Source organism: Haliotis asinina, chromosome 1 (assembly GCF_037392515.1).
Source record: "Haliotis asinina isolate JCU_RB_2024 chromosome 1, JCU_Hal_asi_v2, whole genome shotgun sequence".
Taxonomy (NCBI): Eukaryota; Metazoa; Mollusca; class Gastropoda; order Lepetellida; family Haliotidae; genus Haliotis; species Haliotis asinina.
In genome coordinates, this window is record NC_090280.1 from 33,433,165 (window position 1) to 33,457,814 (window position 24,650).

At 39.3% G+C, this 24,650-nt stretch overlaps 1 protein-coding gene across 1 annotated transcript; it reads left to right on the forward strand.

The window, feature by feature from the left end:
* The first annotated feature begins 20,569 nt into the window (after positions 1-20,569).
* On the forward strand, positions 20,570-22,531 carry LOC137271936 (uncharacterized). Its single transcript, XM_067804321.1, has 2 exons — positions 20,570-21,054; positions 21,607-22,531. The coding sequence occupies exons 1-2, from the start codon at positions 20,570-20,572 to the stop codon at positions 22,529-22,531; spliced, it is 1,410 nt and encodes a 469-aa protein (XP_067660422.1).
* Positions 22,532-24,650: the final 2,119 nt, after the last annotated feature.

Sequence of the window (24,650 nt, forward strand, 5' to 3'; positions counted from 1 at the left end):
GGATGTAAGTTCTAATGTTAACTTTATAATCAGAGTATGGAATAAGAAGTGGTGTCATAGATTTGTTGAGTGCTGCCTTAGCAGCAAGATCGGCCATTGCGTTACCGGAAATGCCTACGTGACTGGGTAACCAACAAAGGACGATGTCGCACTGGCCAGTAGCAAGATTATTATACAATTCAATAATTTCTATTAAAAGTGGATGTTTACAAGATATATTTTAATAGCCTGAAGGCAAGAAAGAGAGTCGGAATAGGTTATATTGTTTACGTTTAGGGTGTCTTAGAATAAATTTAACAGCTGTTAATATGGCGTTAGCTTCAGCTGTAAAAATAGAACTATTATCTGGTAATCTAGAAGATATTGTTCTGAGAAAGAAGATTTTTATGGATATCAACTTCTTTATGAGAGAACACAACGTTTCGGAGTTAATGCTCCTATACATTGGAGAAACGCTGAGACCAATCAACACCAGAATGAAGGAACATCAGACCTCAGTCAGGAAACTCGACCAGAAATCGGCCATCTCTGAACACATTCTCAAGAACCCTGAACACTCAATTCGATGGGAGGACACTAGGATACTATCTACCAACAACAACAACTGGCGCCAAAGGAAACTGCAAGAGGCCATCGAGATCCGGAGACAGAAACCAGCCATCAACCGCGACCAACGAGTGTACCTACCAAGTGCCTGGGACTTATTGATAAATTAATCTCATCTACCTGTGTACATTCTATCTATGTAATTCATGTATAGCCTATCTACCCGAGTACATACTTGTGTTTGTACATCACCAACCCTCATGTAACATGCTCACCCCCTATCGTGTGTTATGTACATCATCCTATCATGCGTAATGTATCACCATTGGCTTCCATCCTTATCCCCAATCATGTTATGTAAACATATCCAATCAACTGTAATGCATTACCATTGGCTTCCATCATTGTTATCTTAACTATCGGCTTCCTATCAGTGCTTGTTTATACTAGCTTTCGTTAACTCATTCCACTTGTTACTTTGTTATTGTTTTACCTGTACATATAAATACACCTCTGTATCCCTTTCTCAATCACCTGATGAAGGAGTAAGCATTAACTCCGAAACGTTGTGTTCTCTCATAAAGAAGTTGATATCCATAAAAATCTTCTTTCTTATGTATTTTCACTTCTAAATGACATTCAAAGACCTGATATTGTTCTGGATCTAATGACAGTGGCACAGCCACTGCACCACCGTCCTTGGATCCATCTGTAAATAAGGATTTAAAATTGCTATATTTATGTTTCAATTGGTTATATTCTTGTTTAAATTGTAATTCATTCGTTTCTGATTTTTTAAATGTAGTTAATGTTAGGTCCACTTGTGGCCTGACCAACTGCCAAGGAGGAGAAGAAAGAAGACGGGAGGGAGCTATAATTTCCAGCTCAATGCCGGCCGAAGAAAGAAATGGTTCAATCCTGAGCCCTAGAGGTGGAACAAGAGAAGACTTCTTGTCGTACAAATCCTCGTAAAGTGGATTGAACACACAGTTATATGCAGGGTTAGATTCATTAGAGTGTAACTTAGTGATGTATTGTAAGGATAATTTAATACGGCGTTGTGTAAGAGATGGTTCATCGGTCTCAATGTAAAGACTGTCAATAGGTGAAGTTCTGAAAGACCCAAGACAAAGTCTTAAGCCCTGATGAGGGACAAAATCAAGAAGTTTAAGGTTGCTTTTGCAGGCTCCACCACATACGATGGAGCCATAATCGAGTTTTGAGCGGACGAGTGATCGATATAGATGTAAGAGTTTGGTTCCCTCCCCACTTTGAGCTGGAAACAACTTTGAACAGATCTAATGCCTTCAGGCATTTTCCTTGAAGGTATTTAATGTGCGGTAAGAAGGTTAAATGAGAATCGACAATTAAACCTAGGAACTTGGCCTCCTTTACAACATTGATGGGTGTGCCATTTAAAGATAGTTCATGGTCCATATGCGGCTTATTTTTTCTACAAAAGTGTACAATTAGTTTTGTACTTTATTAATTTAAAACCCTTTCAATAGTATGCATATTTTTACCACGACAGGAGATATTAAAATCATCCACAAAAAGTGATCCATCAATTGAATCATTTAAAACCTTGGATAAACTGTTGATTTTAATACTAAATAAAGTGACAGACAAAATACTGCATTGAGGGACACCCTGATCCTGAGAGTAATGATCAGACAGGGTTGAACCCACTCGGACTTGAAATTGCCTGTCTTTTAAAAACTCTGATATAATAAGAGGCAAACGGCCTCTCAACCCAAAATCATGTACATCCTTCAAAACGCCATGCTTCCAGGTCGTATCATAAGCTTTCTAGAGATCAAAGAAAATCGATACAGCATGCGGTTTATTTACTATAGCATTTTTAACGAAGGATTCTGAACGTACCAAATGATCAATGGTACTACGAATTTTCCTGAAACCACACTGAATATTAGTGATCAGGTTATTGGTTTCAAGTTAATCTGTTGTTCACCATACGTTCCATGGTCTTACAGACACAGCTAGTGAGAGATATCGGCCTGTAATTCGACGGATCTGTATGATTCCGGCCAGGTTTCGGTATGGGACAACAATGGCATTACGTCAAGAAGGAGGAACTTCCCCAGACGTCCATATTTGGTCAAATATATCTGTAAGTGCCATAAGACATGGTTCAGGCAAGTGTTTCAATAGCTGATAATGTATGTTGTCATCACCCGCTGCAGTGTCATGAGCTTGCTCAAGAGCTGTATATAACTCATGTAATGAAAAGAATTCATTACAATCTTCAGCGTTATTGGAATCAAAATTAAGTTTTTGCTTTTTCCTGCTGTTTCTGATACCTCTGAAACTCAGGAACATAATTTGCTGCTGCTGAATTTTTGGCAAGAGTTTCGCCAATTTTATTTGCAATTTTAGATGTGTTAGTTATTAAATTATCACCGTCTTTAAGATGGTGAACGGCCGATATTGAAACTTTGCCTTTTATTCTCTGAATCATGTTCCACCCCTTAGACATAGGCGTGCGTGAATTTATTTTCGATGTATAGTTTCTCCAAGACTGCCGTTTGTTTTGCTTGAAGGTACGACGTGCCTTCACATTTAATATTTTAAATCTGTTGAAATTGTGGACAGTCGGGTGATGACAGAAATATTTTTCTGCCTTTTACCTCGCTTTTCTAGCATTTGTGCAGTCTGTATTAAACCATGGCTTCCGTGCATGTGAAGCTGTAGAGGACATTGGTATGCACTCATCAGCAATTTCAGTTAAAACGTCGGAAAACGCGGGAATAGGATCAGCCATATCCAAAAGACATTCGGGTCGTAGTTTAGATGTGCATAAAGTTTGAAATAAGGACCAATCTGTTTTGGAAAAAGTCCATCTTGTGTAAGATGGCGAATCACCTGGAAATATTTCTGATAGTATCGTTGGAACGTGATCACTTCCACAGAGGTCATTGTGGACTGACCATTCAAACTCATTGAGTGCAGTAGATTCTGCAAGAGATAAATCCAGAGAAGAGTAGGTACCGGTTGCAGGATGCAGATAAGTGCTCGAACCATCATTGTATATACACAAATCATTACTGGAAGTAAAGTGTTCCAGTATTTTACCCTTAGTGTTAGTATTTGTACCACCCCAGAGTGGATTATTGCCATTGAGATCACCCATTATAATGCAGGGTTTCGGAAGTTGATTATAGAGGGCTTAAAGATCAGACAGGTTAAGAGAGTGAGAAGGCGGAACATACAGCGAAAATATTGTAAATGCAACATGAAGAGTGAGTCTCACTGCAACGGCTTGAAGATTAGTTTTAAGTGTTAGCGGGCTATGAATAACATTTTGCTTAAGGAGGATTGAAGATCCGCCAGTGGCCCTGTCACCTGGAGGTGAGAAAGAGTGATATTGTCATAAGGTCAAAATTGTATCCATGATGAATCGTGTAGTACAGATCATTGACATTGGAGTTGCTATTTGTAGAGATAAGATTAATGCCCAATCTTCGGGAAAGGAGAATATGTCAATAATAGAATAAAATAGATTTATCAAGGATGATTCACTAAGGGGAGTTAATGGAATTTTCCCGATCACGAGGCATACGTGAGATCATGCAATGATGTAACGTTTAACAAATCAGAGGGATTGAGTAGGGTCATGTGACAAGGTTGGAGTAGGTTCGACCACCTTAAAAAGATCCCGTCAGCACCAAAAGCAGTGCGGGCGCATATTACAGATTTGGCAGAACGTTCGAACGCTAGGATTGTACATTTCCATAGTTGGGACATGACTTGCTCCATCCTGTCCAGGCCACGATATTGTGTAATGAAGAAAAGGATCGAGTAAAACTATATGAGTATAGAACCTTGTGTTGAGCGATTCCTGGTATGCCAGAGGACTAGTACATGAATGCTATGTGTCAGTTAGGAGTCCCGGTCGTCAGACCACTCATTCCTAGATCTAGCAGCCCGGACGCACCAAGCGAGTATGCAACCAGAGCTACATCACCCCCGACAAGTCAGAACGGCCATCGTAACAGGTAACTGGTAATAGGGTTACTCACACCCAAATCGCCAGTTACGACAATATGCATCGAACTGACGGAGACTACAATCATCTGCCTGTTTCAAATGAGTTTGATGCAGACAAAATACTGATGGTGCCAGATCTTGAACGAAAAGATGTAACTCATTAAAATTTGTCTTTAATCCTCTACAGTTCCACTGTACTATAGTTTTGGAAGACATTATCGTTTGGGTGGGTTGATTGGGGATCTTTGAGGGCAACAAGCTATAGCTATGTGCCCTGGGATGGATGTGATCCGATACATCCATTTCCTCAAGTGATCCAAACTTGTTAAACAATTTGATTTTATTATCTGACCCCTTTGGTGCTCGATTTGATGTCGAAGTTTCTGGCCTTGTCTTGAATTTCGATTTTACAGTTTGTTTATCGTTTCTATCAGACTGTGAAGGAGTTGTAGTAGAAGGAGATACGATCTTTTGCGTAGACTGAGCTGTATCTGTCTGAGTAGACTGTTCTGAGATAGACTGTGGAAGATCAGGAGAGATAGACTGAGGAATATCTGAATTCACCCACGTCAGGTCAGTCTGACATGAGCTTGACGAAGTTAGTACTGGCGTAGTTGTTCCTTTTGATAAGGTTTCAGATGTTTTTTGTGACAGAGACGTACGATTCGGTGTGCTCAGTAGATTGTACAATCCTTCTTGCTTCAGCAAAACTGACGTTCCTGGAAAATTTGATTTTGTTAATTTCCATTTGCCTTTTCCAAAGGGGACATTCTTTCGAAAAGGATGAATGATTTCCTGAACAGTTTGCACATTTTTGTAATTACTGTCACAATCTTCGGTTTCATGTGTATTCTCAGTACAGTGAGCACATGTAACAGGCATGTATTAACACCATGTCCGTACTTTTGACACTTAAAGCAGCGCAGCGGATTTGGAATATGTAAGTCCACATTCAGATTGCAGTAACCTGCTTTGATTGACTTTGGAGTTGTTGCAGCTGAAAATGAAAACAGATATGTGTGGGTTTGGACAGTCTCATTATTTTTCCGTGTTGTGAAACGTTTGACGAAAGATACTCCTTGATCTTTCATCTCGGACATTATATCGAGCTCAGTCATGTCTGCTAGAAGACGCTCACGGTCTCGAACTATACCTTTGCTTGTATTCAGTGTTCTGTGGGCAGAAACTAATACCGGGACTCCGACAAAAATATCAGTTGATAACATGTTGGTAGCTTGTTGTTTTCTGCTACATTCAATCAGCAGTGAACCTGATCGCAAGCGTTTGATATCTTTCACCTCACCTGCAATGCCAGAGATGCCTTTTGAAATTGCAAAGGGATTTAATTTCAAAGGAGTCCAGTCAAGGGTCTCAATAATAAAAAAAACGTGGCCAGTGATCAACTTGTATAGATGGTCGATGTTGATCATCATTTTCCAGTTGACGTTTGTTTTTTTTGTTAGGGGTTTCGTAATTCATGATTATTGGTATATTGGTTCGTCATCCGAGCTCCGGACCCACCACGGAGTATCACAAGGGCAATGCTAAAGCGGGCCTCCAGCTTACAGCACCAATGATACCCGGATGATATACTCCAGCTGAAGAATAAAAAGATTAATAATTCCACCAGATTGTCCCATGAGCCACCGCCTTCTGGGCATAGGACTCAAGGCAAAGTTCAGAACAACATAATTTAAAATCAAAAATGTTTTACATAATAACGCCAAGACCAAAGTACACCAATTCCAAATGATGTTTGTGCAATGATATATAAATATAAGTATAATCCATGCACAGGGCTTGGCATGACCAGCCGATTGGTTGAATCGGGCCCATTCAACCTCCCGTCTCGGTGAAGTCAGGGCCAAAGTGGTGTATTAGGCAATAGGAACATAGTTGCAGGCCCCTATTGCCTTCAACCACCAGGATCCCTTCCTCCACCGACACAGGGCCGCAACCCACGGCAAACGGGATGGTGGACCAAATATACACGGGTTCACAACGGAGGTGTCGGCGAGCTCTTAGCGTTACCCAGCACACACCATGAGGAGGTGGCTCGGGTGTCCCCCAAACACAGGTCCACACAACTAAAATGATCAGAATGACCGTTGACGGAAACAGCGGTCGCGTGTCATCCGTCGCACATGTGAGAAAACATCAGTAGATAATTTCCCATTAATAAAACTGTGCTTGTTTTGTTTAAAACGGACATGACGAATCATGTTCAAAGAAACGATTTTAGGTTATCTTATAGATTGGGGATATATAAGGGGCGTTCAATAGGTAGTCAGTCTCACCCAGAAAATGATACAAATGCAACAGTTTAAGAGCTTTATGTTCATACGTCATCTGTCAAGCTGAAGCAAATCAGATGGCTACGTTCCAGCCTAAATGTGCTTTAGATACCCAAAAGAGGTTGCAATAGCATTCCGCTTTGAGACCAAACCATTTAAAGTCATCATTTTCAACTATCTAAACAAGAAACAACTGTTGTGCAGTGTGTATTTGTTTTAACATATTACGAAGTCAAACGAAACATAACAAGGCTTTCCGATCGACCTCTGCACGGAGTTATATTAAGTGTGTTGTGGAGAAGAGACATAGATCAGTTTCGCAAAGAATTTTCTATGAACGACCCACTTATCGAGTTAAAGTGTTGCATGTTGAGGAGGACATCACTCCTGAAGAATCCTTTGGACACTCGAGGTTATGTAGGAGACTACAATGTTGGTGAATTGTTGCAGGCTCCAAACCGAACGATCTGAACGACACACTTTATGCGTACTGATGTACATGTGCTTTGATGAGAATGGCAGCCATGCAAAGCCCTTCTGACACTTGATTTAACACAGGAGATTGCAGTGTTCGTGAGTCTTTACTTGCTCCAAACTGTCGTTTGTGGGTTCATCTGGGCTGTACTTCACGGGAGAAATCTCGTTTGCAAGGGTCTTGAGCTGATGAAGCTGAAACGTCCGACTGTGACAACATCAGCCAAACCTCTGCTGTTATGCATTGTAATCAGTAATGCTACTATTTTCACGAAAGGGGTGTATAACAGCATGAAACCAGGCGGCTTACATACTGTGTGAATTACAGATTAAGAACTCAAATGATACCAAAAAAACATTCATTTTCAGGGTTTATTGATCTTCTTATCAGGCCTGAACGAGATGATGTGGGACTTGGTTTCTATGATCTCTGGTGAATCTGAAAGGAGAATTGTTTTGAGTATTGTGCGAAAGAGAAATATATATGGCTACCTGAAATTCGTATCTACATCAGAATTCTTGTATACCAAGAATAAGAAAGTTAAGTGCCAGCCTATTTCAAAACTAAGATGCGATGCTGTGGAAAGGTTAGGCTAAAATAACTGGGAAGAATACATAATCCGAGAGGGTTCAGCGAGTAACTAATATTGAGATATCTGTATTTACAAAGGAAACATTTTTCTAAAAACATATGATGATACTGTTTTTAAAGCCAATTGGCAAAATATACTGGGTAGTGCTTAACTTTTATTCTAAGTGTAATTTCAGATATATAGTTTGTCTGTCGTTACTTTGATAATATGTTCCAAATTTTGACTATTTCCTTGCTACTTCAAGTATATTATTACAAGCGTTTCCGCATGATTCATTATTTTCACTTTAATTAGTTTCTCTCCTCCATTCGTGTGTGAATAAATATTTATTACGAATTTACAATGATGTTTTATTTCGATTTTTTGCTTATATATGAAAACGGAAAATGATCATAAAATATTTCAGTCCAGGCGATAAACTTGTTGAACACACTACTGTACTACACAGACTACAATGATTGAAGATTCGCATGTATGTCTTGGTGGATAACCCAACGATTGGTTGGGTTTCTTAACCAAGTTGAACCATGCACAAAGTCCATCAGCGATCTCTTTAAACAACGGGTTACCTCACCGGCACAGACAAAACGTGCTCTCTGTTACCCATTACCGTCATTAACAAGTTCAACTGAAATACACTGTTTGAAGCTGCACTGAACCCAGACGTGCTACAACAGAGTTGGGTCTTAGGCCGATTTCCACCAATATAACATCTCAATACCAGTACTTATATGTTCATATTGTGCCCATGCTATGAAAGCGACCTCTGGCATGATGAGCGAATGCTTCAAGCATTCGACACCATGTGAAGATTCAGTTTAGAATTGATCTTCTGCAACACGTTTGTCGTAAGTGTTGACTAACGGGATAGGGTGACAAGGCTCGATGACTTGTTTGATAAATGGCATCGTATCGCAGTTGCGTAGATAGATGCGCATGTTGTTGATCACTGGAGAATCTGGTTTGATTCATCTTGATTTGATTCATTACAGACCACCGCTACATAGCTGGAATATTGCTGAGCACGAAGTTAACCAACGACTTAAAGCAACCATTCCACGTGTCCCAAAGCTATTTGGAGATACTCGGTTGGAGTTATTACCTTTTCGATTTCCATCATTTGCTTCACCTGCATCTATCACTAGCAATTCCAACAGTGGCTGAAACACATTAGGATAGCAATAATTCGAACACAACAAGGCATGATGTGACGAGGAACATGATAAAACGCTAGAGAGACAGAAGAGACGAGACCCACAACGAGAAATATAACTCTATGATGGGCACAAACTGGCGAGGAACATTATTCTATGAGAGGAATGGTTTAACATGTAACAGAAAGAAGGGAGAGCAGAGAACGACCTGGCACGAGGAACGAGTCGGGGAAATGGAAAAGCACGATGACGGGAGACAGAGAGGATGGTAGAGTAAGAACAAAGGAGGGGAGAGAGAGTTAGAGCGCTAGAATTTCATGGGAGTGAGAAGTGCCCATAGGGACGCGAAATCGATTGAGAGGTTAAAGTAAAGACATTCTGTGATCGAGAAAAGATGGTTAGGTTAGGTTAGGTTAGGTTAGGTTAGGTTAGGTTAGGTTAGGTTAGGTTAGGTTAGGTTAGGGTAGGGTAGGGTAGGGTAGGGTAGGTTAGGGTTAGGGTTAGTCATGGAGTAGAGACACAAAGAAGTAAACACAATCAGCGAAATACCAATGGTAGTCAAGGATTGACAAAATCACAAATGAAGATAGAAGAAAGGGATTGTGGAAGGACGATCAAGGCCGAATGGTTAGTGAGGTAAATCAATATGTATACATGGATGAATAGACATAAACTCACCACGAACTGTTTCCTCGACTGGACCAAAGGAGTTTGTAGCTGTCCATTGATCTCATGTTCAACAGCACAGATGAAGCCCAACAAAACAACAAGGAGTTGCACTCGGATCGGCAGCATCGTAGCAAATTCTGGAATGGTAATGTGCACAGTTGTGGTTTCGTCAAACATAGTGGGTGTTTGTACTGTATCTGTAAATGAAACTATTGTCACTGTGCAATGCTTGTTCTGGGCTTCTTCAGCATCGTATCAGTTTCTGGAATGGTATTGTCAAAGTTTATTAAAACTCATATAAAGTGAATGCCCTTTCAGCATCTGTGAATGAATATTGTCATGCGTACATTCCTGGTACAATGCTTATTTTAGGACACAGTTATCTAAATCTTTCTTGGCATTACGTAGCTGAAGTCGATGTAGGGTGTAGGTTACAATCTAAACACGTTTTTTATGAGACAGTTGACAAACGTGTAGTACCTTACGTTCATAGACTAGTGTATTTCGATTGCAGCGTTATCCAGTCCACCCAATTTAGTCTTTCTTGTCGTATATTTAACATGCAAATATATCAGTCACGTTGTTATGTATTTCATCTGTTTTACATTTCTGGCAGGGTACGATATTCCCTCTCCCGTATCAGGCAGTAACATATTCACATCTACTTTGCGAAGTGTTAGGAGTGTGTATTTTCTGTATATTTTTGTTATTAATTAAGTACTAATTATTACACATTTAGTGTTTTGAATATTAAATATGATGGGTCATGTTTCGTTTTAATAGCTGGTCAACACTGTTAGCATTCTGGTTTTCCGGAATTTATCTGCTCCTAGTTTTCGATGTTTACTTCTGGGAGACTTATTCTAGGGCATTCTACAGTGTTGACGATGTTCGTTTGTACCCGAACTTTCGGGAAACAACTTAGAAAATATATATAAAGGTTGGTTGCCGTGCGGAGGGTGACCCTCACACTCATTCATATTTGCTGGAGATACATCCAACACCTGAAATCCCTTCAACCCCTGAATCTACATTATCTGCTGTCGCACCGATCGCTGTGTTGACATTCTACCATAGTTGATTCTGCCTCACACCAAGATTTGGTGAGTTTGCTGTATTGTATTTTGTGAACCATTGACTTAGATTTTGTCTCTCTTGAATTCTACATGAAATCTGCATTGTTATATTGACTTGTGACTTTGCATACCGTGCTCGTTTTGCATAATAACAGAAGTTTGAACGTAAACAACTTGTCTTTGTTCTGTTTTGCTGGTTACCAAGGGATTTCTTAAATTGTTGTCACGGTAAATTCTTGACCGTAACAGAAGGTATAAATTTTCGTGTATCTTTAACTTCTGAAACACCGCTTGATGTACCCTCTGTGTCATCGGACAGTAAAACATTACATTCTATTTTCAATCTGCAGAAAAAACACCATATATGAACGCAATATTTTAAGACTGCGTGTACTGACATAACAATGCGAAGATGTTGGGAATGAAAAACGTTTTTTTTCACATAATCTATAGCAAGGTTTATTTGACACGGTTGGTATATTGATAATGGATTGATAATATTTCGTCATTCAGATATTTCATGCAGGTGTTAAATCTGTGTTACAACCCGGATACAACCTGTTAAACATAAGTCATATATCTTTAAGAAGTTTTATTAATTCTGCGTTTCATTACATGATATAAAGATTAATGGATATCGTAGATTAAAACAACTGATGGCAATATCAAGGAAAGAGTTCGTAAAAAGTGTGGATTACTTGAAATTGAAGATGAGTACCATGTATTCTTTGTTTGCCCCAAACATACTCATATTCGGGAAAGCATTCTACCATGACTATATAATGTACAATCTGGTAGGCAAATTTTGGTATCAATTTGAACTCAACACATGTACACGCTATTGCATCTGTTGCCTTCAGTTTGCCTGGTACTTGAAGCATACTAAATTCCTGTAAATCACGTGGTCAAAAATGTTATTGTAAATGTACACTAGGCCATTTGACCCTTAATATAGAAGCTTGAAATCATGAATACTGAGACAACGAAAGAAAGGAACGCAAAAGCGACACGAATGCGAGCGAATGCGACTGTGCGATTGAAACTTGAGCGATCAGGTTACGACCGATTTTGAGATCGCTTTTGGAAAAGAACCGCACGCATGCCGTCGCAAAACTTTTAAAACCGTTCCATACACTCGCAGAACTGAATATGACCGGTTGCGAGTATCGCGATCGATAACGATGATTTAGGCGATGATAGGGACGTCACCGAGACCCCATTGCAACCCACTCAGTTAGTCTCAATATAAATTTAGTTAGACTTACATGTATACCTCATGACTTGTCATGTCAAAGATCGGTTTGAACGCTTAAAGATAATCCCCATACTTACAGCTCCTTAAACAACGAGACAGGTAATATACAAACACACGTTTTCAGCAACAAGTATGGAACTGCCCTTTCCCTGATGACGAACCGTGCCGAAGATTTCAAGACGTTACTCCAACTAACGGCAAAGTAAATAAACATACAAAGATGTATACATACCCTTTCTGCAGAACGATTCAACTGACCTATGGTTATTTCGAGTACCATTTATAGAGAACCAACCCTCATGACGTGTCGTCTCACCAGACCGTACAACCGTTGTAAGATCATTAATCTGTCTTGCCAATGTGTCTAACCGAATAAATGACATTTTTACATTCAGTAGTTTGCATTTTCTTAACATAATAAAAAATAATGTATTCCAATACTATCAGCACTCAGCATTTTCAGTAACAGGTGTATTAATGCAAATTGTAAAAAAATATATCTTGATTTGTTTTCTTTTGACATCGCATTTCTTTTGACATCAAGCTGAGAAACTGAGATCATGAGCATCGATTGGGAAACTGAATACATACATCAGCCTAGACCGTCCACAAGATTTCATTACCCTCCTCTGACGACAAGCATGTATTGCTGAAGATCGGAATGTGTTTGCTGTAGAGCCTGCCAATAGTTTGTCGTGAGGCAGATGGTGTGTGTAGCATGTTGAACACTGCCAACATTGTTCAAATTATTCAGAAAAATGAGAAGCTGTGGTTTGTAAGTGCCAACGCTCTTCACATTTTCCAGAGAATAATAAAATGGTTGTTTTTCTTCTTTAATAGCACATTCAAGAATGGAATCGACAGAAATCCGACGAAGTACACCAGCAAGGTCCTCTGTCTGTAGGCGACGAAGATAAATATACTGTCTGTACGTTTGACAAGTGTACAGAGAGTCCAGTGTTCCAAACGCATAAATCACTCTATGACGTCCTAAGAGTCACTTGTTCATGTCGAAATTTCTACAAACATAAAACTTCCATTTTTTATGTGTGTGGTTTTTTTTGGACTGTGTTCACCTTCACAGTTCACAGGTTGCGAGGTGTTGACATTTCGACCGTTTAGTGTCATACATTCCGCTGACCACCTCCGTGGCCATGTCGTCCAAACAAAAACACCACGTTGTTTGTGATGTGATATGTCTTAAATGTTGCTGGCATATTCACGTTCTTGTGTTTGTCGTGCCAACAATTAGTTCTAGCCGGTTGTGTAATGTAATGTATTCCCTCAATTCGGTCTGCACGCTCCTGCATATTCTCTTGAACGTATTCTTCCACCACGTCTTGTAAATTTTGTGAACTCGACTCATGTGTAGTTGTTGCAGCACACATGTACAGTGGGTAGCTTGATGGTGTTGTCACACCTATAGGTTATGAAAATAAGGATGCTCTGTATCTTCCAGCTTGTTTTCAAATTGATCATGCATTGCACCTTCTGTTTCCTGACCCTTGCACTTCGTATTTGCTGATGTGTTGTCAGACAATCAGACATTCATGTCTGTTTCTTGCGTAAAACCTGGACAAGGTTGAACATTGACAATGTTTGTTGAAAGAACTCGTTTATTGTAAATATCACGGTTCTTGATCTTGTAATTGTTCTGCAAAAATGGAAAGTAGTGAGTATTCAGCTGGAATGTCTGTCACATTAAATATCTATTTAAGACCTGACTTTGTAAAGAATGGTTCAAATCAGAGAGACCTGATATCTTTTACGTGTATAGGGCAGCGGTTTAAGGAGTTCTATTATGAACATTTGAAATGGACATTGTGACCATATTGAACAACCTCAACCACAGACTCGCCCTTATGCTCATTAAAAATTCATTAAAAAGTAAATGTTGAAATATCAAAACAAATGTTTTGCGTTCCTTATGAACTACTTCTGTCAAAACCATCACTAACAACTATGATAAACGGGCGTTGTTTTTTTTTTCTTTAAATATGGATTTTGTCGGTATGTTTTACATATTATTTTTAAAAAATCAACAAAAAAACGGGACGGTTGGTAATGTAGGCGAAGTAAAGAGACATAATGAAATTGATTTCCTATCCAAATTTGGTTACGCCAATCTTTGAATATTAAGTAGACTTTGGGTATTTGGATGGCGATTTGGAAAATAAAGTCCTTTTTTAATGTAGCTATTCTGATTCTGACATTTCTTCTAAAAATACTAACTAATGCCGACATCATGATACCAAAACCTGCCCTGAATATTTGTTTTCGGATTCGGAATTATGACGAACAGTGTCAAAAAATATTCAGATTCGGGATTGAAATGCTGAAACCCCAGTGTGAAGGAAACTCAAACTTGAGGTTCAAATATGGAAAACTGTACTTTGGTTGTTTATGTCCTTACGATAACCGGGCTCACCAGGAGCACCGAGTACATTAGAAGGGGTGAGATAATGTATATTGGCATTGTTCGTCATAATTCGAATTAAAATATTTTGATTCGGTTTTTGAGTCCCAAATCTGAAAAGTGTATTCAGATTCGGGTTTCAAATGCTAGGATCCGAAAGTGAAGAAAACCCAAACTTGAAGTCCCAATATGGAAAATTGCAGTTTAAATGTTTACGTTTTTAAGATACCCAGGTTCACGAGGAGCACCTAGTACATTAGAAGGGAGATGGAAAAAAAGTATTTTGACATTGTTCTTACTTCCTCGATTGTCATGGATTGTTGACGCTTGCAAGCAAGGAAGACCTTTAGGACCGTTGACTATCTCCAACTGTGCACATCATCGTGTGGATGTAATCGTTTGACAGATGAAGGTGCAAAGAACATAGTTACAAGGGCGCTTAAGTTCCAAATTCCAAATGTGTAGGAGAAAGACATACCTACTAACATAAGCACGTACGCACGCGTGCGCACACACATACGTACGTACGCACCTACCTACCTACGTACCTGCAAGCACATACATACATACATACATACATACATACATACATACATACATACATACATACATACATACATACATACATACATACATACATACATACATACATACATACATACATACATACATACCTTGAAGACAGGCAGTTTCAAGTCCGAGTGAGTTCAACCCTGTTTGATCATTACAATCAGGATCAGGGTGTCCCTCATGGCAATATTTTGTCCGAAACTTTATTTAGTATCAACAGTGTATCCAAGGTTTTAAATGGCTGAATCGATGGATCTCTTTTTGTGGATGATTTTAATATTTCCTGCCGTGGTAGAAATATGGGTAATATTGAATTTAATAGAAATTATTTAACAATGATCTTGCTACTGGCCAATACGACATCGTTGGTTACCCAGTCACGTAGGCATATCTGGGAATATCATGGCCGATCTTGCTGCTAAGGCAGCACTCAACAAATCTGTGACACCACTTCTTATTCCTTATTTTGCGTACAAAGCTAGCGTTAGAGCTTACACCTGTGATCTGATGCAGAACAAGTGGGACACCCAAGTAGGCTTAAATAAATTACATGAAAAAAGGCCTACACTGGTTATCCCTATTTGGGTTGTCATTCCAGATTTGAAGAGGTCATCATGCGACGATGCCGTATTGGCCCTACAAGATATACTCATGCATACCTGTTAAAAGGTGAGGATCCTCCATTTTGTATCCCTAGTGATGAGAGAGTCACGACCAAGCATATCCTGCTTGACTGTGTTGAATTGTCTGTGACAAGGGATAAATATTTCAATGTCAAAACTGTTAGGGATCTTTTTAGCACTCTTAGTCCTCATTAAATTACTGATTTTTAAAAGAAATTGATTTCATGATTGAGTTTTGATTAATATGTTCTGTACATAGATGTATTTTAATGATTGGTGGTATAAATTAGCAACTGGTAATGCTAGTGGCTGTATCCTCAAAGGGGGTTAAAGTATCGTTAAATTATTGTCCTCCTGAGAGGGTACGTACGTCCCAAAACTTTGACAGTTTAAATTTTGCTTACCCCATTTTAAACACAGTACATTTTTCTTTTAAAATTTGGCTAAATTTCCCTTCAATCGCCAGCAACTGAAGGGATGGTGTAAATCCAACTACGGTCCATAAAGGTAGGAAAGGTACTGTAAGTCCTCATGGACTCTGGTATGGTGGTCTACCGTCAGTTCTTGGCGGTCAATAGCCCGTTTTTATATTGTACCGTCTTCTGTAGTCAATCTGTTTTAGATTTAATTACTAGTTTTAAATATCTATCTGTTATATCTAGCGGTTTTAATGTCCTTCGTTGACAGATTTGTATAATGTAGATGGTTCTCGTCACAATATGGCTGAAATATTGCCGATGTGACGTTAAATATCAACTCACTCACTCACTCACTCACTCACTCACTCACTCACTCGCTCGCTCACACACACACACACACATATGCATACATTCATACCCCAATCCGTTTTTAACTTCATGTTGCTCACGTATTCTACGATTACAAATGTCCAATACAAAAGGGAAAAGAAACCAAAGCAAACCAAACTGTATTCATTTTAATAAAAGTGTCCATATTTTGCTGCCATGTGCTATGTAAATTCAGATATATGCATGTGATATCACTCTATGTATTCAACCATGTGTGTGGTTGTCCATGTATGTGATATGACTATGTATTCAATCATGTGTGTTGTTGTGCATGTATCTGACATCACTGTATGTGTTCAATCATGTGTATGGTTGTACATGTATGTGATATCACTGTATGTATTCCACCATGTGTGTGTCTCTTGTAAAGCGCATCCTGCTACATTTTATCCCTGAGTGTATAAACGTTAGAGCAGTATTAGTCATTCCTAATAAACTGGTAATTTTGTATGTATTGGAATACATACACCCATTTATTTCGAAAAAACTAAAGGTCGAAAATGTTATTTCTTATACACAGAAGTAATTTGACACCACTAGCACAATGTAAGGCTTTACATGTACTTGAATCTGGCTTTTGGTCCTGTGCGTTGATGTAGTTTACTTTTGTGATGTTTTTGTTTTGTCGCACTCAGAAATACCACAGACATATGATCAATAAAACCTAAGCTGACAAGAAAGGTCATCAGGCCATTCTATCCGATCGGTAATGTTAACCTTACGCACATAAATACACAGAAATACGTAATAGCCGAAGGGCATGGTGAAATGAGATCATTGGTCGATTAATCAGGGACCAGAGGTCAGGAATGGTTAAAATCGTACCTGAAATCTCTCCTTATCAAATAGACAATGAACCGTATACAACGCAATGAAATCATCACTATTATTCCTCCTCCACGTCCTGGCGTAACACTAGTGTAACGAAAGATTACCTAACTACTGTAGTGAAAGATTTACAAAATACTGTACTAAATGTAACTTTTCAATCAGCACGAACAGTCATGATCATGTAATTTTTCATTAAGTTTGTGCAGTGTATTTTAAACGTATTGAGATGTGTTGTATGACAAACAAACAAAGTTTGGTTCACGTGTAAATAACAAATTTCACTTGTTTAGCTTTCAAACCCTATGGTAGGTGTTATTTCCTTGAATTTCAGACTAGTATAAATTCCATACAAATGAAATGCAGCATTCAAGTACCATTGAGAGTGCGTGAAGTGAGTAACTTTAGGTTTACGCCGCTTTTAGCAATATTCCAGCAATATCACGGCTATGGACACCAGAAATCGGCTTCACGCATTAAACCGTATGGGGAATCGATCCCGGTCTTCGGCGTGACGAGCGAACGCTTTAACCAATAGGCTACCAAACCTCCTACGAGAATGCGTGGACATGGTCACATGGTCCAAACGCAAAGACTAATTTACGACCATAATAACACATCGAGGTTTTTCATGCACGCTGGGCACAGTGCAAACTGAATATTTCATACGGATTGATTCGTATACCAGAGACGGAATAGCGTGGCAGTAACCAGCGTTGTTTTGGTCGAGGATTCTGAGCAGTTTAAGGATTTGCAAACGTCTTTAAGGTATGCTGATTCATCCTTTGTTTAAATACTGAAGTAGCTACCAGGAACGCCATGCCCGACGGTGAGTATAGTTACCTACTGAAAAAAACAAACTAGTGAACAAGGGACAACAGTTAACTTTTGTTTGATCCCATGCAGATTAACTACCTGTGGTCATTGTTGTTTACATTGTTAAAGCTTTTGCTATTTTTCACACCGTCTTGTACCTGTAAAGATCCTGGTTAGAATGGTTAGACCTGGTGGTCAGTCTCGCTGGCCTGGTTGACACATGTTACTACATCCTAATTAAGTAGATGGATGGCCATGTTTCTGATTACTGAGTATTTACCCTTTTATCCACAAGTGTTGGAACATGTTGCCGCCATCAGTACGTCTGCTACCTTGCAACCGACTAGGTTGCTTCATCTAGTCAACATACTTAATGCGGAAGACGGAAAACCTTTTCATGAAAGTGTGAATATGATTGTGACTTAGTAGTCTGCAGGGTATGTACATGTACATTTATGTACAATGTACTGGAGTCTATATGTACATCTAAATGTTTCCCTTTCATTTACCAAGGAAATAGCTACTAAATTATAACTTAATAATATATGCCAGTTAAAATGTATGGTACTGTTAATGTACTGAAAAGTATTCACGCATGGAGACCCTGAATTATCTGAGACTCTTTATAATCCGACGTGTTTTCCCGGTCTCAGGGATTGTCGGATTATACCACATCCACTGTAGTTGGAATTCTGCTGACATTGATGGAGACAAGGTAGCTCAACGAAAGCTCATATTCTGAACACGAAATCTGCATTTCATTTAAACAATACTGCCACATTAATTAGTTTCTATGTCATATCTTCATCTATATCATTCATGTGTATGTGCAGCTGGCATGTTAAGTAGCACATAGCTATGGGGCATATAGAGCTCTGACGCATATAGAGCTAATAAATTTTGAGGTGTTTTTTGGTTTGCTTGCAAAATGCTACATCCACATGATCTGAAAAACTGACCTGACGTTAAAAGTCGTCAGATCACCCCGAGCCGGCTGTAGTGACACGGATAATCGGTAGCCACTTTTACAATGGACACTTTCTAGTCAGATGCCAACGGTTCCTACAGAGCGCAGAAACTGGTTGGGTTGGTGGCGATGTGCAGGGTGAACGACCACGATGATGCAACTTTGTCGATGGTCAATGAAAGGCAGCATGACAGGTACAGGCACATGGACTTGACTGGAGACGCTTTCTTCAAATATTGGAAGAACCCTCGACCAGGCGCGGGCTTGGGGCCAACTCAAATGGTGATCTGGGCTGAATCTGGCCATGCTGACTGAGACTATAAATCAGTCTCTCAACCATACGTACTCTCTAAGATTTTTGTTAAACACAGGACCACTAGACCAACAGAATCCCCAACAGAATCAAATCCTTGTATTCAAGTTAGGGTCCACGCAGGAAGCAAATGTAGTCCCCATTGTTCCTAGTACGGTGATCTACCTTAAGCTGTTGGCGATCTGTAGTCTGTTTTATATTGTATTGTACATGCCATCTATGGTTAAACTATTTCAAAGTTAATTACTTTTTAAAACTTTATTTCTGTGATAATCCAGTTATTTTACTATCCTTCGTTTACAGGTTTTTGTAATTTACCATTAATTACTATGTAAGAATTGTTCTCGTCACGATATGGCTGAAATATTGCCGATGTCACGATGAATTTTAACTCACTCACTTATTCACTATTAATTTCAAGGTAGTTCAAGAAGGCCGATGACATATGCCAGAACCTCGAAAACGACTTTACCATTCACTTCCCCTCTAAGTGCCCTTTGCATTTGTTTGTTGTTGATTATTCGTATTAATCGTTGTATTTTTATGTTTTAGGTTCTCCACTGCGCTGAATACCTGTTTAGATCCACCTACAGAAAAAGGTAATTATCTGGATTAAACTATGACAATGTGTTCAAAGCCCTAGTGATATCCTGTGTTTGAATAGTTCCAGCAGAAACAATTCTAATCACACTTGGTTAATGTGAACTAAATTGATATTCAAATGAAACATTCAAATCATTTTGACATTTTGTTTCATTGTGATATCCGTCTTATGTTGTTATAAGGATTAGGGTGCCGTAGCACAAAGCGATTTTAATCTTAAAGCTGTCGTACTTCACATAAGACTTGAGACCTAACACATGCTTGGTTTCTCAATTCATATACTGGCACTCTCCAGTCCAAGTCAAGAACAGGTCACAACATCGCAAAGCAACACCATCCGTTGGCGTTTTATATTGTCTCCAGCAGCACGTTCATATACCTGAAATGTGGTATCTCCCCTTGTGCCTGAGAGCTTACTGCTAAGAATGTTTTTTTTCGCCTTCTTTCTTTTCTTTACAGAAGATGACAACCAAACACGTTAGAGGTCTGGCAGTGTTTACCTTGTTAACATTCTCGCTGACTTATCTTACCATCACGCATATTGGCCTTCCGACGATGTCAAATATTATTGCTCGACAGACTATCTCGCCTGTGCAAAAGAACAAAAACACTCCAGTGTTGAGTGCAATTAGTAAATCCACAGTGCGGGAATTATTTATCATAAACAGAATGAACACAACACTAACCAATGCAGAGCGAATAGAAGAAGTGCTGCCAAAACATGAATACACTGAGGCCGAAACACTCAAGAAAGGCAAACAAAGGAGTTTTAACGCCAGTTTAAGAAAAGATACTTTTGATGACACCTGTCCTCCAAGAAAGCCGTACCAAAGCGATTTTCAACAAGTGGATGTTCGAATTTTTACATATTCTGCCATATATGAAATAGCCAAATCGTCAGTGCGGACACTTGTCCTAGTTCCGGAACCATTCACCCCTGTCTCCTTCATCTGCATACTGAAATGGTCCTTGTCACATATCGGTCACAAGGTGAAAGGTCACTTCCAGCACATCCCTCCAAGTAGATGGGGTACTTACAAGTATGTATACATCTTTGAGTCCGTGTACCTTTAGTTTTATTGGGGTGATTATTTTCACATTTAGCTTCCTGATCGATCAAACAGAGAGACACTCGCAAAAACCAGTGTCAAACAAACGTGATCACTTGGTGAGAAATTCTCGTTTCTCGTAAAGTAACATATTGCTTGAAGTTCCTGTGGAGCTGGAGCAATAATTAGCATTTAATTTCGCTGCACTTCACATGTAACGAGCATGCATTTACTGTCAGTAAATGAGTGTAGTTTCACGCCGCTTTCAGCAATATTCCAACAATATCGTGTTGAGCATCATAAACTGGCTTCACACATTATATCCTTGTGGAGAATCAATCTCTCTGGCGTGGCGACTGAACTTTAACCATCACGCTACCCTACTGCTCCTATTGGACCTATTGTTTTTTAACAATCTTTTTCGTGCCTGAAATTTAATTTTGTCATCGTTCTCAACGCGAAAACGTCACTGAGAAATAACAGACAAGAAAAAAGTATCAACTACTTGTACCATCTTCATCTTAACATTACAATTCTTTTCAGGAATCGATGTGGATTCGTTCACTGTCCAGTACCTCCCAATACCTACCCAGCGTTCATTTCAGTCCTCACTAACCGGATGTCCTCTCTCACCAACGTCCTTCCAGTCAACTACCCCGGACCTCCCTACAACAACCTCACCCGCTGTTACCCTGCCGTGCATGGGAACTTCACCGACGTCAACACACTAGTCACAGCACTGGAGACCAACAGATACTTCGGGACAGACAAGTTCATCTTCTACAACTACAGCATACCAGACCAGGTCAGAAAAGTCCTATTGCAATATGAGAGAGAAGGCATTGTGGAGATAAGGAACTGGACGCTGCCCTTTCCCCCAGGGGAAATCCACTACTGGGGGCAGATGGCGAGTATGCATGACTGTGTCTTCTCTCAGCTTGGAGTGGCCAAATACGTGCTTCTTGCTGATGTTGATGAGATTGTTGTGCCTAAGAGTAACGTTTCTTTGGTAGATCTGGCCGACAGACTATTGAATACAAATGATCCACTTTCTTCAAAAGTATACGGAGCTCTTATGTTCCGAAATACGTTTTTTTCATGCTATGGAAATGAGACAAACTACATGTTTCCTGAAAAAAAGATTGCCAAAATGTTCAAAATGAAGGCATTCCTATACACAAACAGGTCACATTTAAATCGTCCACAATACAGATCCAAATGTCTCGTGAAGCCCGAGGCAGTAGATCAGCTTCACGTTCATAACGTGGAAAAGTTCTTTCCTGGATGGACGATGTATGTAGTCAGCCCAGAAGACGCTGTAATGCATCATTATCGGGACAAGTATGATAGTGAGAGCCTTGCACCTTGGAGTCAGGATTTCACCTTCATCAAATACAGCAGTAGTTTAATACCTAACATTAAGCATCGACTTCTACATCTCCAAAGTAAACTTGGAATAAAGATTTGATATTTGTCACCGGGCCGTAAGCGACAAACCCCTTTCCATATCCATGAGATATGCACGCTAAAAGTAGAGTCAGTTAGTGACGTGTGTAGGATTCAATATGAAATAGTGCAGTTGGCCGCGCGTTGGTGAACGTATAATGCCCCACATATTAAATTGTTCTTCTGGGGAAAACAAACATTAGGAAACAAACATGGGACATAGGAGACATCATCATATATCTAGTTTGGATCCTATCCAGAATATTTCTTTTAAATGGATGGAGTTCTGACTATGGCACATTGCTGTTTTCTTTGTAATATGTTCCTGATTTTATTTTAAGGTCAGGTCGCATGTAGATTGGCATGCAAGTTGATTTGTCCTTCACTTATCACCGAAAATTATGTTCACTCATCTACCATTGATTGCAATGTTGCAGTAACGATGGTTTATTTCATTGACTGTGAAATGCCCACTGTAGTCACTGCGATAACTGGATTCTGCTTATCAGGGAGGTGATCTGTCATCTTACTTTTGTTACTGAAACTGGTTGTTTCCCACAAAGTTTCATGCCAGTTCATATCTCCAACGAGTACTAAGGGTGTTATGTTAGTAGTTAAACGGACTACAGTCAGGGATGTGTTTTACAAACTTGGGTTCTCGACTCGACTGAAAGAAACTTCAATAATGACAACACAAATATGCCTTCGGCTACAGGAAGTTTATTTTGAGGTCGTTTACCAAAAATATACACCTCTCGATTTTAAGTTTAAATTAACCAACATGAACAGCCGCAGCAAAAATGTTATATATGTTTTAACATGTGCGGGATGTGGTGAACATTATATTGGAGAAACTGGAATGCAACTAAAGGACCGAGTCACTGTACACAGATATCAAATTCGAGATCCGGATGTGCGATGTATAAATGTAATTCTAACATGACATTTACGTTTGTTCGTTCTTGACTGTACTTGGCTGTTACTAAAAAGGTATAAGTGAAAAAAAATGAATAACTACTTCTGAGAGAACTGTAATGTTTGATCTCGGCAATCTCTTTGATGTGTTTGGATCGGATACGGAGAAAATTTGAGAAATTTCCTGACAGTCTGTGAAATCTGAACCCTGCAGAATTGAAGAATACCTACTTTTCTGATGGATTGATGACCTGTAACTATTCAAAGATTTTATGATCGACGAGTGTGGATCATAGGCGCCTCCACCTCAGCATGCGACAAAAGAGTGACAGTGCTGCTTTATGTACATACAACTAACTTGAGATTTCTTCGAACATTGGGGACTTTTCATCATTTGGGACTGGATTGTGGCCAAGCTTTTGTCGAAGTGTGCGAACATAGATCACTAGCAGTGGCAGCCTTTAGGGGAAAGGGACAGTCAATTATTGACATGCATGTTTCGAACCATGCAGCGGAACATGGTGGAGTATGAGTGACGTCGATTTGGTCTTTCGCCTAACCGTTATCTTGCGAATTTCCCTTGCTTATGATTCTAAGTGGAAACAAATATACCAGTTACCAGATAGGTAAATGTTTACTAACTAATTTGCTGCACATTTTGTATAGGTATGGATGAATTTTCACAAGGCTTCCTCATTTATAAGTTAGACATTGCTTGTTTATATTTAGGGCTGTGTACTGTAAATGAGTTTGAATATTTTAATTATAGGTGTTATAATATGATAGTGAGCTTCGCCAACAATTGTCATCGAGTAGCATTGATTCCTTGAGCGCTCAAAAACGTCAGTATTCGACAAGTTTGCAAGGCGGTCAGCTTCAAAGGTTCAACATGTGAGTCGAGTCACACGATCACTGCAGCTTAGTGCTCGATGTCTTATCTTTTCAAAATTGACAACAGTCAGGTTGTCATTTATAACTGACACGTTGGGTTTTAAATGACAATTAACAGCGTTCAGCCAACTATGATCACTTCCCAAATGTCAACACATTAGGATTATCTCCTAGGCAAACACACTGATGAATACAGAAATAGGCAGTTTGCAATATTACCGTTTTATCAGTTGTTTAACAATGATAAACAATTGCGTATGGAAAAAGAACAAATGTTCATAAGGCTGTTTAAACCTAAGCTCAATTCAAAAGGATAATTTTGTATCCTACCTGAA

Excerpts from the sequence above, each read along its gene's own strand:
- LOC137271936 (XM_067804321.1), top strand. The coding sequence starts at position 20,570 with ATGTCAAATATTATTGCTCGACAGACTATCTCGCCTGTGCAAAAGAAC. Across the intron at positions 21,055-21,606 it reads AGTAGATGGGGTACTTACAA|GAATCGATGTGGATTCGTTC; the intron begins GTATGTATACAT and ends AATTCTTTTCAG.